Source organism: Phoxinus phoxinus (genome assembly GCF_949152265.1).
Source record: "Phoxinus phoxinus genome assembly, chromosome: 19".
Lineage (NCBI taxonomy): Eukaryota > Metazoa > Chordata > Actinopteri > Cypriniformes > Leuciscidae > Phoxinus > Phoxinus phoxinus.
Genome location: NC_136894.1, coordinates 3,971,923 through 3,990,831, shown reverse-complemented (window position 1 = coordinate 3,990,831; position 18,909 = coordinate 3,971,923). Strand labels below are relative to the sequence as shown.

Here is an 18,909-nt window from a genome sequence, read left to right as displayed (position 1 = left end):
CGCCTCGAGCGCTGGACATCATTCAAGCGCTTTGCATGACAACAGCGGCGACCTGGATGAAGCATCACTTCTGTTCGTTTGTTTTTATGATTCACAGGTTTGAGTTGACTAGGTTTGCTGAAGCTTTGCCAAAGTTGAGTTAGTCATGCATAGCCAGCAGAGTGCCTAGACTCACAATCACGACAACGTAATAAATGGAAACGCAAAATCGGATATACACTATCGGTCAAAAGTAAATCGTTTTTTTTTTTTAATGTTTTTAAAGGTAGTCTCTTAATGTCACCAAGGCTGCATTTAAAAATACAGTAAAAACAGTAATACTGTGAAATATTACAATTTCAATTAACTGGTTTCTGTTGTAATATGTTTATTTTAAATATCTTATTGTAATGTATTTTTAATTATTGAAATAAAATGGGTACTAAAATTACTAAACCGAAATAAAAAAGGTAAACATTTTTTTTTGAAACCTTATAAAAAAACAACAAAAAAACCAAATCAATATCAATTAAGGCTAAATAAAGTCCAAGTACTAAAATGACAAACTAAAAGAAATGAAAATCTAAATAAAAAATATTTAAAAAAAACATGATAAAAGCACATAAAATGAGAAACTAAAATTTAAATGAAAACTGAAAATACAAAAAATATATATTTTTTTACAAATACTAAAACAGTATAACAGTATGAAATAAGTGCTAAAATGACAAAAACTGAAATAAAAAAATTAACGCTAAATAGAAAGAAAAAACCCCATTGTGAATAACTTAAGAAATAATGGGGTTGCTAACTGAAATCAGATCAATTAAAGTGAAATAGAAAAAGCATGACAAATCACATAAACACAAACTGACTAAACCTTAAGCAAAAATTAAAACAAAAACTGTATATAAATGTCAATACAAAATATGGTATTAGTTTATGATCTTAGGATGCATTTCAGAGCCGGACATCAAGACTCAAGTACGGCCCAATACTCGTAAAGCATCATGGATACGGACACGCCGTCTTTAATTCCACTCCTACTATCCCTCCATCCTAGGGCTGCTAATTGAGCATGAAATGTGGTTGAAAGAGAAGATCCCTCCTACACACACACACACACACAGCTGAGATAGATAGAGGGATGATGTCATTTATCCATGTTTCCCTGTGGTGTCTCAGCGCCGCTCTCTGTACAAAAGAACACCTTTCTCTCAGTCACTCTCATTCCCTCCCGCTCTCTTTTCTTCTATACATCCCACTGGAAGGTTTGTTTTTCCACCACCGCTACTGAGACCATGTGATCTAAAGAAAACATGCACACTTACAGCAATTTAAAGAAATACTTCAGAACTGTACAGTATGTTATCAATTATTCATATGGTAGGAGATATTTATAGCAGAATTTCCGAGCTGCTCACAGTTGCGAATGTACAACGATCTTTTTTAAAGCCGGGTCCGAACACAAAACTATCTCATGGCTTCAGAAGTATTACAATACAAAGCATGAGTTGCAATGCACAGTTAAGGAGTGTTTTGGTCCTCTGTCCACATCACTGTATGGAAGAAAGCAGTTCCACAGCGATATTATATATTATAATATTACAGTTACTCTTCATATTATTCATGATATTACAAATTATATATATATATGAAATATTATGTAATTTCTTATAATTAGATGAATTTAACATATGATATCTTGAGTAATAAATAAAACATAAAACAAGTATAATATAATTAGTGTATTTATATAATACAAATATATTAGTAGATTATTATTATTATTATTATCTAATAATTATTAGATTATTAGACTTGTAATGTTTTTATATTATTCATAATACAAATTATTTATAGAAAATATGTAATTGATTCATATTTATATTATTCATGATATTACAAATTATAGGCTATATATATATGTATATTAAATGTTATGTAATTTGTTGTAATTAGATTTAACAAATGTTATCTTGAGTAATAAATACAACAATAATTTAAAAAACAAAATAATTATAATATAAACAATATGTATTTGTAATAATAATAATAAAATGTATTTTTTATAAAAAAATGAAATAAAGAATATTAAACAATGTTGTATTTATATTCATGATAATAAAAATGTTTTATATTATTAATTAGTTATAATTAGATATATCATTTAACAAATGGTATCGAGTCAAAAAATTAATTATAATATTAATATGTAATATTTATATAATAATAATAATTTATTTTAATATATGATTTTAATTTCTATTAATTTCTATTATCAGTTTTAAATGCTCCAAGACTGGAATTGGAAAAATTGCAATATATTAGAGAGAAATAGTTTCTGATCTGTGTTTTCCAGTACTGAAGAGCATTGTGAGTAATGGTTAAATGTGGCGGCTGGGAGATTTCCAGACAGCGCTGCTGGTCAGACGGGCTCAGATTCAGTAACAGCTCGGCTTTAGAGGAAGAGACGAGGGCTTCGGTTCTCCGTACCCCTGTGTGTGTTTATATGCATCGAGTCGAGTGTGTGAGGAAGAGATCCCAAATGAGGTTCTCACTTCTGCAGCTGGATGATGCAAGTGTGTGTGTGTGTGTGTGTGTGTGTGTGTGTGTGTGTGTGTGTGTGTGTGTGTGTGTGTGTGTGTGTGTGTGTGTGTGTGTGTGGAACAGGAGAGGGTGAAGCACATTTAATAACGGCTCACAATATGAATCCAATGAGTCTCTGAAGTGAGAGTAAACCCGAAAACACGGATGCACTTCCGTTATAGTCCATAGAAATAAAGACATACACACACGTACTTAGTTTGATTAAAACATCAAACTTGTCTCATATGTTCATACATATACACACATAGTTGATATGCAATTGGGTATTGTGCAATATAAAAGCTATCGTGATGTAGTTGTTGGATGGGAAGTGAAGTACTGGATGGGATCATTTATGAGCATGTTCTGTGTAGGTTAACTGTGTGTGTTGGTGTGTGTGTAACACGTAATGTGACGCTTTGTTCTCTCGAATGCCCAAGACGAATTTCTCCAATGGGAGACAATAAAGGCTTATTTTATCTTATACTGTATCCCAGTCTAAACCCCTGGCCATCTTTAGTATTTTTGTAGAATAAAGATATGATTTAATGATAATAACATTTTTATTATACTAATAACCAACATTCTAAAACCCTATACCTTTTCTATTTTAGAGAAAGTATTTTATCTCCCTTTAATAATAATTATTATTATAGTAAATAAATATTATATAAAACAAATATAATTCTAAAACCCTAAACATTTTGTATTAAAAAAATAAAATAATAATAATAATTAACAGTTAAAATATGAACAATGGCAATAATAATAGTAATGCATATTTTAACCATAACCTAAATTGTAAAAACATATCCCTTTTTTGTTTCTAAATAAATAGTTAATAAAATTGACTAACAAATTCAAAACCCTGTACCTTTTGTATTATTACAATAAAAAAGTTTAATCTAGCTCTAATATTAACAACAATAATAATAATAATGCATTGTTATTAAATCATAACCCAAATTCTAAAACCCTATACATTTTGTTTTGTTTTTAATACAAATATTATTTTATTAAATAATAATAATATTAAGAGTAGCCTAATACAAACTTACTTTTTTATTTAAAATGATTAATTACTTCATTAACTGTTTTTTTTCAATTGAGGACATTCTCCTGGATGTCTGTCAGGTTTAAAGAGCTTCTAGCTGACACACTCAAGGTTACAACCCACAATCTAATCATTCTGGGTTTAAATGGCCAGGCTAATAATGTCCTTTATCACATATAGATTTTACATTCATCTACTCGCTTCCTCACCAATGACAGAAGACAAAGAAATGACCTCCATCTCACATCTGAAGAGGCTCGTAAGGAGATTCCCAACATATTCTCTCACCCGTTTCACAGCCGTGCCGCTGTCCCTCAAGCTTTGCATGCTGGGTAACAGGATACTTCACTGACATCCAAAATACATCATTTCAGCATCCAGACCTCAGAAATACAACAAACCACTTCAACAAATAGAGACATTACGCTTGGAGGAAATCAGACGGCTATTCTTTTCCCAGAGCTGGGAGAGCTCAGAATGTGGTTGGGAATTCACAGTCCGTGGAAAAAAGAACTGAGGATACTGGGAAAAAACATTTAGAGGAGAAACTTCAAAAGGACACCGTTGTACCGAGGGACTGTTCTTTAGTGACGGGAAGGTGAAACGTGGGAGAGTTTTAAACCAAACAATTAAAAAAAGGAGGAAGAATGTGCCATGAAATCAATCTGTATCCGCGCATCAGTGGTTCCTCTAACCTCCGCGATTATTTCTCATGGCTTATCGGGTATCAGAAAGAGAACAGACAACAGAAAGTAGCCTCGCTGTTTCCAGGTAATAGGTTGCTGATCTTCCCGATACTGAACAAGCAATGGCTCGAGATAACAACAATAATACAGACTTCAGACGCTGCACATTTACCAGCAACTGTTTTCTCCACATCCGAACAGTAGCTCCAGATTTCTGCTAGATGGCAGCAGAGCGCACACACACTGATCAACACCATGATGAGAGGATGGAGAGAGAAGAAGGGAACAACAGAGGCGGTGTAATGGCAGCAGAGCGCACACACACTGATCAACACCGTGATGAGAGGATGGAGAGAGAAGAAGGGAACAACAGAGATGGTGTAATGGATGCAGAGCGGACACACACTGATCAACACCGTGATGAGAGGATGAAGAGAGAAGAAGGGAACAACAGAGGCGGTGTAATGGATGCAGAGCGGACACACACTGATCAACACCGTGATGAGAGGATGGAGAGAGAAGAAGGGAACAACAGAGATGGTGTAATGGCAGCAGAGCGCACACACACTGATCAACACCGTGATGAGAGGATGAAGAGAGAAGAAGGGAACAACAGAGGCGGTGTAATGGATGCAGAGCGGACAGAGACAGAGTTATGAAATGAAAGCAAGAAGAAGGCATGCAAAAAGTATGAAAAAAGCAAGAAAGAGGATCATATATATGACTTATAAAGTATTTATACATCATATGATCATTTTTATATATGAAGATTGGGGTCAGTAAGATTTTTTTTTTTTTTTAAGGATTTATTAAACTGATAAACAGTGACAAACACATTAAATAAATGCTGCTCTTTTGAACTTTCTATTCATCAAAAAAGTATCAGTTTTCATATTAGGCAAATATTAAGTACAACTGTTTTCAACATTGATAATAATCAGAAATGTTTCTTGAGCAGCAAATCATCAAGTTAGAATGATTTCTGAAGGATCATGTGACACTGAAGACTGGAGTAATGATGCTGAAAATAAAGGTTTGATCACAGGAATAAATTACATTTTAAAATATATTAAAATAGAAAAATTTTTCAATTGTAATAATATTTAGCAACATTTTTACTGTATTTTGATGAAATAAATGCAGTCTTTGTGAGTATATAAGACTTCTTTCAAAAAGATCACAATCTTACCAACCTCAAACTTCTCAATGGTAGCTGCAAAGTTTTAAAGATCTAAGTGAACGACAAATAAAGTTAGTGTCTCCTACATAAAGAATCGATTCTGAACTCCCAAAACAAGTCGTAAGCAATTCCAGCCTCACTTCCTGTTACAAACCTGCATAACAACGTAACACATGTGCATTATGCCAGCCAGTGGTCTTCATTGGCTGCCCGTGAATGACGTCTACTTTGACTCGCCCTCAAACACTGTAGTTGTATTTGAGACTGGAGGAGTTTGGTTCGTGTCGATAAAATGCTTTTTTCTGTGAAAATTAAAGTGTTTTTGGACTAAATCTATTGTAGGAGACTCCAAAACAAAATGAGAAATAATAAGGGCACTTTATATGACGACCAATACAACAACCACATTTGCCACGACTTCTTTAACTTACACGACACTATTCAGAAAGTTTTCCCACTGAACATTTTAACATTGTGGTGTTCATGTGTCCTCATCTCATAAATACAAATCATACACGACTGTAGACACAGACTGGTCTCATATTTCTCTTCCCGTCACACTTCCTTACTGTGGGTCAGACTGAAACACACGAGGGTCACGGGTTCAACGAGTGTGTGTGTGTGTGTGTGTGTGTGTGTGTGTGTGTGTGTGTGTGTGTGTGTGTGTGTGTGTGTGTGTAAACCGCTAATGGCATGAGCATTCTGCCGGCCACGTTACGGAGCACACTAATGAACCCGCCGTCTCACACCAGCCTCACACAACTAATGACTCCACTAGTTCGTTCATTTCCGACTGGTCCTGATTCCTGATGAATGAAGAGAAGACAAATGAATCTTGAACAATTCTGTGGCTGTAATGGACTGAGCTGATGTGAAACGGTCGGCTACAGATTCAATTCCAATTTTGATTCGATTCACTCAGGAATAATAATAATAATAAGAATACATTTGGGCCTGCTATAGTGCATAACATCCATAACTGAACACATTTTTAAAGGGGACCTATAATTCCTTTTTACAAAGTCTTGATTTTGGGGTCTACAAAAATGTTTTCATGATTGATTGTAATAAAATAAAAAAATAAAAAAAGATTCACATATTTGACATTGTTGCAGCTCCTCTCTTCCCAGTCTGTCAGTAACGCTCTGTTTAGTTCCCGTTTCTATAAAGCCCCTCCTTCAGAAAAGCACCATGTGCTCTGAATGGTCGACTGGACCAGTGTGTTGTGATTGGTCAACTGCTTTGAACGTGTTTGAGGAATGTCCCGCCCCCTTACCTTAACCGAGTTTCAACACACTACTAACTAACTCAACCAGGCCTCGTTTGTGTATTTTGCATATGCATTGGGCGGGAATTATTTAAATAAGAAATATGGTGACATGCCCCTTCCCAGAAGAAAACTCAAGACTACAATAGAGGCGTTTCAATACTGGAGTCTCGACTGAAATTAAGATGGCTATAAATCAGCGATGCTATCCTAAAACTGCAACTAGAAGAACTGCATGCATGTAGTCATGTTTAAAGCCGTTTAAACATGGATATATTGGCATCCGTGTAGGTTTTACATTTCCACCCTGTGTAACCTCACATCAGTCAGGTCAGATTAAATCACGTCAGCGCCGCTGACCTGGCTTCTCACTGGCGTGTAGCTTGCGTCTGAATCTCAGCAATTAGCCTAATAACCTGAGGAGCTCCAGAGGATTGAGATATCAAGAAGACAACCCATATGACCTGACCCGTCACCCTGCGAACAGCTGAAGAACTGGGTCAACACTCGAGATGGTTAATATAACCTACAGGGCCACCAGTGGAGCAATGGGAATGTGAGGGATTCAAGACCCAGATGATCAGGGACACCAGGGGTGACCACCGTGGAGCTTTACACCAAGTCCTAACTAGTTGAAACACAAAGCGTCAAACGGACAAAAAGAAGAAAAAAAAACAAACTGGGAAAAAAAACGTAAAATAAAATACATGGGTCAAATTGGACACAATGGGTCAAATTGAAAAATCTCCAGGGCAAAAAATTGAGAGACAGTCAGGACCCAATTTTTGCTACTTGTTATTGTAAGTCAGAAGTAGGCAGTGTCATGGAAGGAGACACTTTTATTAGACCAATATTTTTGGTGCATTTTACTAGAAGGCTTGTATATTTTAAATATGATCCTGCTAAACAATTTTGTCAACTTCCAGGAGCACAATAGCATGTGTGGATGGCTTCAAAGCGAGTAAAAATAAAATAAAATAAACAAAACTCAGATTTTGATTTCATTATATGTGTGCATTTAACTTTCATCAGACCTCACAGAGCCCAAGGTCTTCTTATGTTGACACAGTTAACGTCATAAGCACGTTACCAAACAGGGTAACATGAACTGTGCAGGACTGAAGTGTACTTACAGTTGACAAACTGAATGAAAGGTCAGCTCAGCTGGCTGCATTACGGTCTATGATGTGTGTGAAGCGTGAAGGGAGAGTCTTTTAGCGTGAACACAAAGCCTGTTTTTCCCCTACTGTAATGTGATCAAGGGTGAGGAGCACTTTCAGCCTCTGTTCTGCAGGACGGTGAAGCACATCAGACTGGTAAGAGGGAAAAATGCCACGTTGCAGTATTTGGAGCGCAGGACTAGCTCAAAGTTCACAATACTGGCCGAAACACACAGATTGAACAGCAAATTATAACATAAAACAGCCCTCAAGAATGAAAAAGCAAATAAAACTCTCAGTATCTACACACGATCCTCTAAACAGGTTTGTTTTGACTGTTCCTTTCCAATCACTGTCACAAAGAGGCAGATCTTTGACTCTAGATTACCATAAATATAAGCGGGGCCTAAAATGAACACCCGCCAAGTGCCAAATGAAAGTAAAAATTACCGTTGGGGAGTACAGTTGTAATCGAAATGATTCAACCCCCATTGCAAATCAGATTTATTGGCAAAATCTACAGACTTTCAGCTGTTTGCAATGAACAAATCAAACTAAAGTAATTGAATTAGCTCAACACAACAAATGTTTCAAGTGGTTTCCCCGCACAACAGCACAAATCTGCAAAACAAGGGCTTCATTAGCTGCACCAGGTGTGCTTGATCTAGAACACATGACATTTCTGAACTAGCTAGGTTTGTTGAGCGTCACGTTTGACTGCATGTTAGAAATATCAAGTCAAAAGAATGGTCCAAAAAGTTAAGAGAAGATATCATCGCCCTTCACATACAAGGAACAGGATACAAAAAGATCGCGAAGGCATTAAATGTTCCTAAAGATGCTGTTGGAAGCATAGTTTGCAAGTTCAAAGTGAAGTTCAATGCAATTGTGTTTCTAGAAATTATTTTTTCTAGTTTTAACTTAATTTGTTGTTCAGATATTCCTCTTTAAAAGAAAAAGTATCAGTTGCATCATGCAAAGTGTCCCGCATTTGGGTTTCGACCACTGAACATGTTTACAATTTGCCAGTGTTCTCATTGGAGCCTCATTGAGATCTACACATCTGTGGGATTAAAGCATATAGGGCCTTTAAAATTAATATACCAAAAGAAAAGTTTGTTAAGAACCAGAATCTAAAAGGATATTAAGATATATTTAATACTTCTTGAGTTACAGGCATGCAAACTTAAGGGGGGAAAAAACCCACAAGAAGTGCATTTTCCCATTTTTGCACTTTCACTGTTGGCATATAATGCAACAAAGATTGCTAAAAGTCAACAGATTTGACTAATAGACCTACAAATTAAAATTAAAATAATGCTGCCATCTTTCTAAAGTCATTTTACTCCCCTGTAATTTGGCTCAAAATCTCAGGTGAAAATGGTAATTTTGAGCCCCCTCTACAAAATAGTGCATTACTCAGTAAATATACATAAGTGACATTTAATATTCACCAGAAAAAAATGATAAAAATCAAAAATGTTAGCCGTGGACCTCTGGTTGAGTTGGAATGACCCTGTTTTCATGGCCGGTAAAAAAAATATTCATGGCTGGTAATTTACTGAAGTCACCACCGGCCATTGTCAGGTGTGGCAAAAAGTTAGTTTTAGGCCCTGGATATATATAGCGAATGAGACGAGTGAGTGAGAGGAGGCGGGTGTGTATCAAACTGTCAATTCGCCATCTGAGAAAAGATGAACATGAACATGCAAGCTGGTATCGATTCTGCAGAAAAGGAGTATAGGAGCATTTCAACACAGAAACAGAAACAGAAGGGAGTCGCTCTCACAAGACACTGACTATTTCTGTCCTCCCTCTCCATCAGTCTGTCCTTTTTTCTGTCATCACTTGTGTCTGCACATTTTACACCTTTTTTATCTCTGTCTCTTTCACTAGTGATGTCTGAACTTTCTATTCTCTATCTATATACAGTAATAATAAACGGCTGAGGCAAGCACCGGCTTTGTCCTGCACAGTCCTGTTGAGCTACAGACCTCAAAGCAACTTTTAGTTTTGCGATCCGATCACTGAAACCACATTCAGAGGTCATCGGAAATGCATTTATAGGAACATCCAAACCCACTTCCTCCTGTCAGAAGTACAACCACAAACACTGACACACAATATGTGCATATTTAAGAAGAAAACATCAGACAAAACTTCACTGATCCTGTAAAGATTGTTTGATCAGGGAGACATCCAAAATGTGGCCCGGAAAAAGTCTGGGAACCACTGGACTGGTTGGTTGTTTGATGACTAGTTGAAAAAGGAGATGACAACTTCTCTCCCACCGTACTGAGACTAGAACAGTGAAAGGGGATATTTAGACAAGAGAGAGAGAGAGATGAGGATAAAAATAAAGAGAAGCAGCTAAAAATCACAGCGGGAATACAGACAATTAACCTGCACAGACACATCAGGAGAGCAACCTCAATGTGGAGGAGTGAAGATGCAATTATTCTTCATCAATCAGTCGTCTGTCCCTAAATGGTCCCTATACACTTCATATATAATTACGACAGAAGCAGCATCTTCTCATAACTATTTATGCTGCAAAGCAGAAGTACCTAAGAAAATATTGTTACTGACCACCAGCTCTGCAGTGATATCATCGTCCAGCCCAGTTCAGTTCATGTCAGTGCATTCAAGTCAATAGTATTGTTGAATATTAAGTGTCCCCAACTAAGCAAGCCTGAGGCAACAGTGGCAATGAACCCAAACTCCAAGTGACAGAAAAAGAGAAAAAGAAAAACCTTGGGAGAAACCAGGCTCAGTTGGGGGACCAGGGAACCAACATGATGCGGTTATGATTCAAGTTTTGAAGATTAGTATACAAAAAGCCAGAATATTATATTATAATAGTCTGATTAAACCCACAAGCCTTCATTTTGTATAAAATAAGACCTTTGACTATCTTTATGCACTTAACAACAAAATGTGATTGAAATTTAAACTGCAAAATTATTGTGGTTATCTCAAATAATTGCAATAAGATCAAATATTGATGATTAGACGATTAATAAAATCGCAACAGGCCAACTGTTTTTACATTTTTCGTAACGTATACCTTGCAAACCAAGTTACAACCAATCCACAACCAAACAAAAACTGCTGGTCATTCTGCTTGGCTAGTAGCATGAACGGTTTGAACCAAGACGCACCCCTTATCGCTTCACCAATGAGGACTGTTATCCACAGATGGTGGTTGGTATCAAATGTGCCCATGCGCAGCGTCAAAGCTTTACCTGGCAGCTGAATCAGTGTGTTGCCCGTCTGTGCGTACTGCCACCTGTGGTTGTCCAAAAGTGACGCCACATTCCCGTTCCACCAGCTGGACAGTGAATCGGCCTCCTCAACAACACCACAGTGCAGGTACATGACTACACCTTCTGCCACTCCACTGAGAGCGAACGCCAAACACTCGCTGGGATTCCTGAACGGGTCATGTGAACCATGACAAGCACCTCGAAACTTTCGCCTCGACGTTCCTCAAGCTGTGGGAAGCGATAGTTTGGCTCTGCGTGAAGACCGTGCTCCTGCTATGCTAAACCCTGGCATATGTAAGCCCCTGCTAACAGTCGTCTCTGCTGGATTTAGAGGAGAACAGGCTTTGTCCGGGACTGTTGCTAATCTTAATACCCCACAGAGTGAGTTTGACCTGAGAGGGGTGGGCCATCACATCCCAACAAGTTCATTTACCATTTCCCAACCAGAGCAGGGTTTCCAAAAAACACACATCAACAAGAGCTCAAGTCACTCCAATGGTTTGAAGCGTCGCTTTAAAGACACATGCTCTCTTTCTAATTTACAAACTACCAAATGGTTTAGAGGGAAAACAAAAAGGGGAAACTTAAGTAGCCTGTGTTCAAGATAAATCCTAAATTTATCAGAAACGACTGCTCAAACTAGTGGATTACACAGAAGCTGCTTAGAAAGTGATTAGCTCAGGCATCCTCTCTCAAGCCTGTCCACAACAGAAGGCCTTTAGAAATGAAGAGACCTACACTACTGGACAGTGAAAACAATCTTCATGCGTGACATTCAACTAATAAAACTGAGCTAAAGTAGAACAAGCCATTTGTTGCACAAACAAAAAGGTACAGGATTCAAATAGTAACGCACCATTAATCTGGCCAATACACCTGATAGCTTTTTGTTTTGTTATTAATCAAGCAATATTTAAAGTTCTATTTTGTCTAATAAAAAAATAAAAAGTTTGTTTGTGTACCAAAAAGTTTTGGTAGTTTTTGTTTATAATTTTACGCCATGCTAGCCTGGTTCTACCAGACTCTACATTTCATTTGTACAGAGAGTCTGGCCTCTCTCCATTGACAAGCGTTAACTTCCTTGAAGGCGGTTCCTCTGTTGAAGTTTAAAACTATTGGATCTGCCCAGTCACTCTGGATCTGCCATAACCAATAACTAACGTTTGGTCGTGACGTATGACGACTCAAACTAGCGCACGACCTCAACATCATTGTGTATTTTCATGTACAAATCTTTGTATATTTTTTGCTGCAATAAAAAATTTTATACAAAAAAAAAGTCATCGTTCTCAGCCACTCCCTCTGTTCGCTGATTGGACCGGTAAAAATGTAACCGGAGAAAACCCAAGAATACACCACAATCCCAGACAAAGTACTGAAAGAAAATGAAAATTGAGCGGAAGTACGTAGGAGGGCGGAGCCAGGCTGACGCCATGCTACCACGGGTATATTCATGGAGATTTAAAAAATAAATATAAATATAAAACAGTAAAATATTAAGACAAGTACTTTTATAAGAGGTTTTAAAATTTTATCTTTGATAAAAATTCTATAGGATCTCACTTCATTAAAAATAGGGGTGCTCTGATTGATCGCTATCGGCTGATAATAACTTTATAGAGACCACTAATCAAACTTTATAAAGGCCAGAAGCCCGTCAAACACAGCAAGCCTACAGTAATGACAGCAAGAAACTAGAGCTGTGTGATTTAGTGCATTTCTTTCCTTCACAGCGGTGTGCTTTCGTTCCCAAACTTAACATCCAAATCAGTGATTTATCATAAAATACAGTCTACTGTCGCTAAACTGCAGGATGTGCTTGATGATGAAAAAAAGTTATTAAAAATGCATTAAGTGATCCTGTTCCCTAAGCTGATCCTCTGAGAACACGGACAAGCAAACGGTTAAAAACAAGCACATTATTGTTAGAAATAGTTGGCTTATTATTTATTTTGGTGATCCGTATCAGTGATCATATCGGTTAATACTGCTTTCAGAGATCAGTAATCGGCCCCAGAAATCCTGATCGTAGTACCCTTAATTAATCATAAGAATCAACTGGAAAGTAAAGAGTCCTCAAGACATCACAGTCCATCAAAAAATGCTTTAGCGATAAAGTGCAAGACAGGCATAGAGGAGGATCTTCACCTATGAACAAAAACTTATGGGTTTAATCTGGAGTGGCCTATTTCAATCAATTGTTTTAAATGTTACAAGTGAACTTAGACATCACAACACTATAATATACAGTAATGCATGCGTGATGAATGAATCATTGGTGTTCATAGCACATTGTGATGGGTGTTGTCTAGCTCTGAAATTAAATAGAGGAAATGGAGAAAGCAAGTCTGCAAATCAAGAACAGAATGTTCCTCTTTCAATATAAATGCAAAAAAACAACAACAAAAAAACGCACACATACTTGAACAAACCTGCTAAACAAAACACTCAAGGTGTCTATTACCAAAAAAAAAAAAAGAGTTCCAATTGTTTAAGGCCATTTATATTTTATTTAAAGAAATGAAGGAGGTCCGTTTGCATGGCATTTTGTCCGGCTTGTATCGGGAAGCTCATTGTGTTCATCGGTTGCGGATTGTAAAGGGAAACCTGAACAGGTTACTGGAATAATCCAATATGAAGAAACAAAAGAGAGGAACAAATTATGGCTTTTATTACATGCATGTAATAACTTGCATGTTTCTTCGTGTTGAAAAACACATATCAGGTTTTCCATGTCAACATGTACTAAATTACGACAGCCAACAAGCTCTTGCAACACAATTCAATCTCCCAGACTTCCACTAAAAAGAGTGGAGTTAGACCTCCAGAGGTGTGTGTGTGTGTGTGTGTGTGTGTGTGTGTGTGTGTGTGTGTGTGTCTCACTCATGGCACCCTGGTCTCCAGTCATGCTTTATCCAGACATTAAAGGGGTGGTAAAGTATGATTTCACTTTTCTAACTTTAGTTGTGTGTAATGTTGGTGTTTGATCATAAACAACATCTGCAAAGTTACAACGCTCAAAGTTCAAAGCAAAGGAAGATATTTCCTTTTAAAGAAAAGGACTACAACAAACGGCTGGTAGGAACTACACGACATTCCTCCCGGGTTAGTGACATCAGCAACCCTAAATTTACATAAACTTGACCCCGGGAACACGCAGTCCATGTTGAGTAGAGGGAGAGTTGTTGTAGTCGAGCACATTTGTGAGTCCGCTCAAACTTTAGCATCCATTTTTTCACATGCAATAGAAAATCACTCTGTGTGCATCTCACAACAGTTCCTATACGAGCGATTTATAGATTATCATGACAGAATATGCTAATTGAAGACAGTTAACTCCACATCAGCAACATAAATTCATCAACTAACCATTCAGAGACGTCCTGTTGCTTCTACATGTCACTTCTTCTTGAGTCTCTTCATCTTTGTCTGACTCCGTTTTAACATTAAAGGCAGAACAGTTTCTGTCATTTTAGTGTGTGTGTGAGGTAATCGCAGCTGCTAACACACACACACACACACACACACACACACACACACACACACACACACGCTCTTGAAACCCCGCCCTCTGCAGTAGCTCATTTGCATTTAAAGGGCCAGGCACAAAATGGTGCGTTTTTGCAAACCCTCAAAAAGTGACAACTTTAACATGCTATATAAAAATATCTGTGGGGTATTTTGTGCTAAAACTTCACACACACTGGGGACATCAGAGATTTATTTTACATCAAAATGGCATTTTACCACCCCCTTTAACTTTGAATCTGAGAGCAAACTGATGACTTTTAACCACAGAGTCCTCTTCTGCTCCAACAGATGGTATGGAGCGGTTCAGAGCTCGCACACGCGCCGGACGCTAAAAGTACATTAAGAGGTCAAACGTCGCCTGGTGTGTGGCTGAGTTTTATCTCCGTGAAATCACTCATCCAGACCCAACACCGGCTGAAAGTTTCAGAGTCACAACAACATGAGCCGCTTATATCTGCCAAATGCATCATGTTTGCACAGTGACCTATATCTCGGTCCTGCCTGAGAGGAAAAAATTACCTTGGATGAAAAAAGATGAGGAGATGAGGGAATGCATTTGGAAAAGAATGTATGTCAAAGCACTAATCGGACAGGATTAGTTTTCAAAAATAACATTTAAGTTATTAACATTAAATTACTTGTTAAGGCCCTGATACACTAAAGGAGAAGTTCATTTGCGTTCTTTGCTTAAGGATAAAAATAAGTTAGAAATGCGTGTATATTGTTAGTGAACATCTCCCACACATTTAGATGAATATGTACTTACGATGCAGTGGTGAGAAAACAGCAGTTAAGAAAGCAGTTGATCTGCAGCAACATGGATATGTTTGCACAAGCTCTGCAAGATTCAGCAATCCAGTCAAGTCACATCACGTTTATTTACATGCCACCACTTTATGCTATGCAAGCGACACCCCCCTTTTTTTAATAGACATGAAAATGCAGATTCCGAACTTAAATTTTTCATGTTCATCACTATTTCAAAATAAAGGTCTGAACACGCCTTAGGAGTATGAAAATATTATTGCTGCAAATTGATAAATTACAGCTCCTCTGTAATTTATTTTGAAAATCAGTCATCAAATATGTAAACTAAAGATTGTAAGCTTTCAAATGATATATAGTTTGTCAAGATTAGTTTAGTATAGGATATTACCGTTTTAAATATGTAATGCCAATATAAGAGGTTAAAGCAATCAGCTTCACTATTTTTGTCAGTGTTACTTTCAATTAGAATTACAGCTTCATTTTCTACTATAAAGCAGCTCTCCAGTGCGTTCATGTTTTTACTTGTGGACGTCTGACCTCGAGGGACTGAACAGAAGAAATGTACCAGAGAAGATTTACATGTCAAAGAAGGCGGAGCCTCAGAGCCACACCTACCTATTACATCATCATACATTGATGATGTAACAAATTAATATTTACCAGCCTGATTAGGTAAAGTCTTTGGCAAGCTGTTTTGAACACCCAAAACTAACTCCAAAGCAACTTCGTTTTGGCCTGATTTTGAATTCAGTTTGAATCCGCTTGAAGTATATTGAGGCCTTTACATATAGTTACGGTATTCAAGAAAGGTCCAGATAAATGAGAAATACAGTGAATTTTTTTTTTTATATATATATATATATATATATATATATATATATATATATATATATATATATATATATATATATATATATATATATATATATTCAAATATACCGCAATTACAACATTCCTATCCAAACGGGATTACATTTCTCAGAGGACGCCTGATTAAGCCTGTTAAAAGTTAATTTCAACGAGAATTAAATCTCAAAATATGTCTTCCTCATCCGAAAAGACATTCCCTCAGGTGAGATGAATGTTGTAATTTTAATAAAACAAATAACTCCTTTCCCGTCTTCCATCTCCTTTGTTTACATTCCGTTAAACACCGCAAAACCACACGCAAAGAACAGATGATATACAAAGAAAGGGGTCGTATTTGTTGGGACATGTCAGTTCTTCTTGTAAACCGCATCTGTAAACATGTATCATCACCTCGTAAAACAACTTCAGCTGTATTCTGTCCCTGTGTTTAACATCACAGACTCCCCCAAACGCTCATATGCTGCATTACCGTCCATCCTGACCACACACACACACACACACACATTCAGACTCCAATCACTTCTGTTGCCATGGAGACAGGCCTGTGCTGTACATTCCTGGGATATTTCAGGAAAAGGAAGTGTGAGAATTCTTCAGATTTTCGATGATGAATCACTTGCTCTAGGAAGCAGAGGTGAACACAGGCGTTCATCCATTCACTTGCCCTACAAAACACCCCCAAGCTTCAGTTAAGCGTTATGAAATACAGCAACACCACCATCAAATAATATGGGCTCTCCTATAAACAGTGCAATAGGAATATTTCTACCGTTCTGACTCATTATATTGCTAACAAAAACACTGTTTATTTACCCGATTTACCATCTCAACACAATTTTTTTATGTATTTGATCTCTTACGCTCACCAAAGCTGCATTTATTACATCAAAAATACAGTAACATTGTGAAATATTACAATTTAATACTGAACTAAATATTTAAAATGTATACCATGGTCTGGGTGAATACTCGATTCTGATTGGCTGCAGGGTGTCCATTAAAAAGGGATGTTGGACACCAAGTAAAGGAGTTCTAAAACCGTTAGATTTCGATTGTAAAACTAATAAAAATATAAACTAATGTTTTAAAAATGTGTTATTTGGCAAGTGGACATGGTATAAGCGGGTTAATGCCCGACGAGGTGTCCATTGTAAGGTATTAATGGACTTCCGTCCTCCGCGCACGCCTCGCTGTCGTCCATTAATACCTGACAATGGGCACCTCGTCGAGCATTAACCCTTACGTAATTTATTCCTGTGATGCAAAGCTGAATTTTCAGCATCATTACTCTAGTCTTCAGTGTCACATGATCCTTCAGAAAGTTCATCCATTGAAGTTTGAGTTATTCTTGACTCTAATCTTTTGAATGGTGGTGTAATAACCTGCTGCTCCACCTTTGTTTTCAGTCACCAATGCGTTATCTTTCAAGCGCTCGCCTTCAATCACCTGCCGTCATTCTCGTACAGGTGAAACTCGAAAAATTTGAATATCGTGCAAAAAAACAACATTTTGATGATAATGCCTTACAGCTTATGAAAACCCCAAATTCAAAATTAGAATATTGTGAAAGGTTTTATAAGCTGTAAGCCATAATCATCAAAACTATAACAAATAAAGGCTGTAAATATCTCACTTTGCATGTAATGAGTCTATATAATATATTAGTTTCACCTGAAATAAATGAATTTTTGCACGATATTCAAATTTTTTGAGTTTTACTTGTATATAACGACCACTTTTCATGAGCCAGTCAATCCCTTATGGATAAAATCATGTCCAATCCCACATCTTTTGTCTATGAATATCCTGTTTCACTCAAAAATACATCAGATAATGGAAGAAAAATGGCTTGCGATTCTTGCAAAACTATGAGAAGACCTTGTTTCAGAAGAAAAGTAAAGTTAAAAGCGAAAATGAAGGAAATCAAGACCCAGTAATGGACAGGAAGAGCAAGAGAGAGAGTATATCCGGTGACAGTGAGCTGACGGTGATGAATGCAGTTGTCACTGCTGCCCGTCGCATTCGTGACACTGACAGACCTTCAGGCCTCAGGAAACTACCTGCAATCCTTCACTCTCACTCACATGTGTCTGTTTTCTTCCCACGCTTCAGCGCTCAGTTCTCGGTTTACTCGTCATACCTGCTTCTCCTTACTGAGGACAACTACCCCACACATCTTGTATATCTTGCTTTTCTCAAATTCCTGCATTTGATATGTTTGTTGTTCCACTCTCACATGCAAACTACCGGTAACTTAAAACCACCATTTATCCATCAATCATCCATCATTTACCAAATTTGAGCAGAAACATTAACAGATCATTCAAAATGGTCTGTTTTGGTACCATTGTGATGGTAATGAAAACAAGGTATCTGGTCTATTTCTTTACCTACTTCAGAAATATTTCTACATTTAAGTAAGGAATAATTGACGACCGGCCGATGAATCATTAGAAAATAATGTTGGATAGTCAAAATAGTGCTAGAAAATGCTAATGCTCTTAATAAGAGTGAATTATTCCACTAATACTATGGTTATCACCTCAAAACATTGTTCAG

General features: G+C 37.1%; 1 protein-coding gene across 10 annotated transcripts in view; it reads right to left on the bottom strand.

The window, feature by feature from the left end:
- Window positions 1-18,909, bottom strand: part of trioa (trio Rho guanine nucleotide exchange factor a) — a 111,242-nt gene that overhangs the window by 67,820 nt on the left and 24,513 nt on the right. For 6 of the 10 annotated variants that reach the window (XM_079590764.1, XM_079590767.1, XM_079590770.1 and 3 more), the window contains exon 1: window positions 11,161-11,308. The exons of the other annotated variants lie outside the window; for them this stretch is intronic. In XM_079590764.1, coding sequence (XP_079446890.1) covers window positions 11,161-11,293 — 133 coding nt within the window. In that variant the 5' untranslated portion in view covers window positions 11,294-11,308. Of the gene's footprint in view, window positions 1-11,160; window positions 11,309-18,909 lie in introns of those variants that run through there. 10 annotated transcript variants of the gene reach the window in all.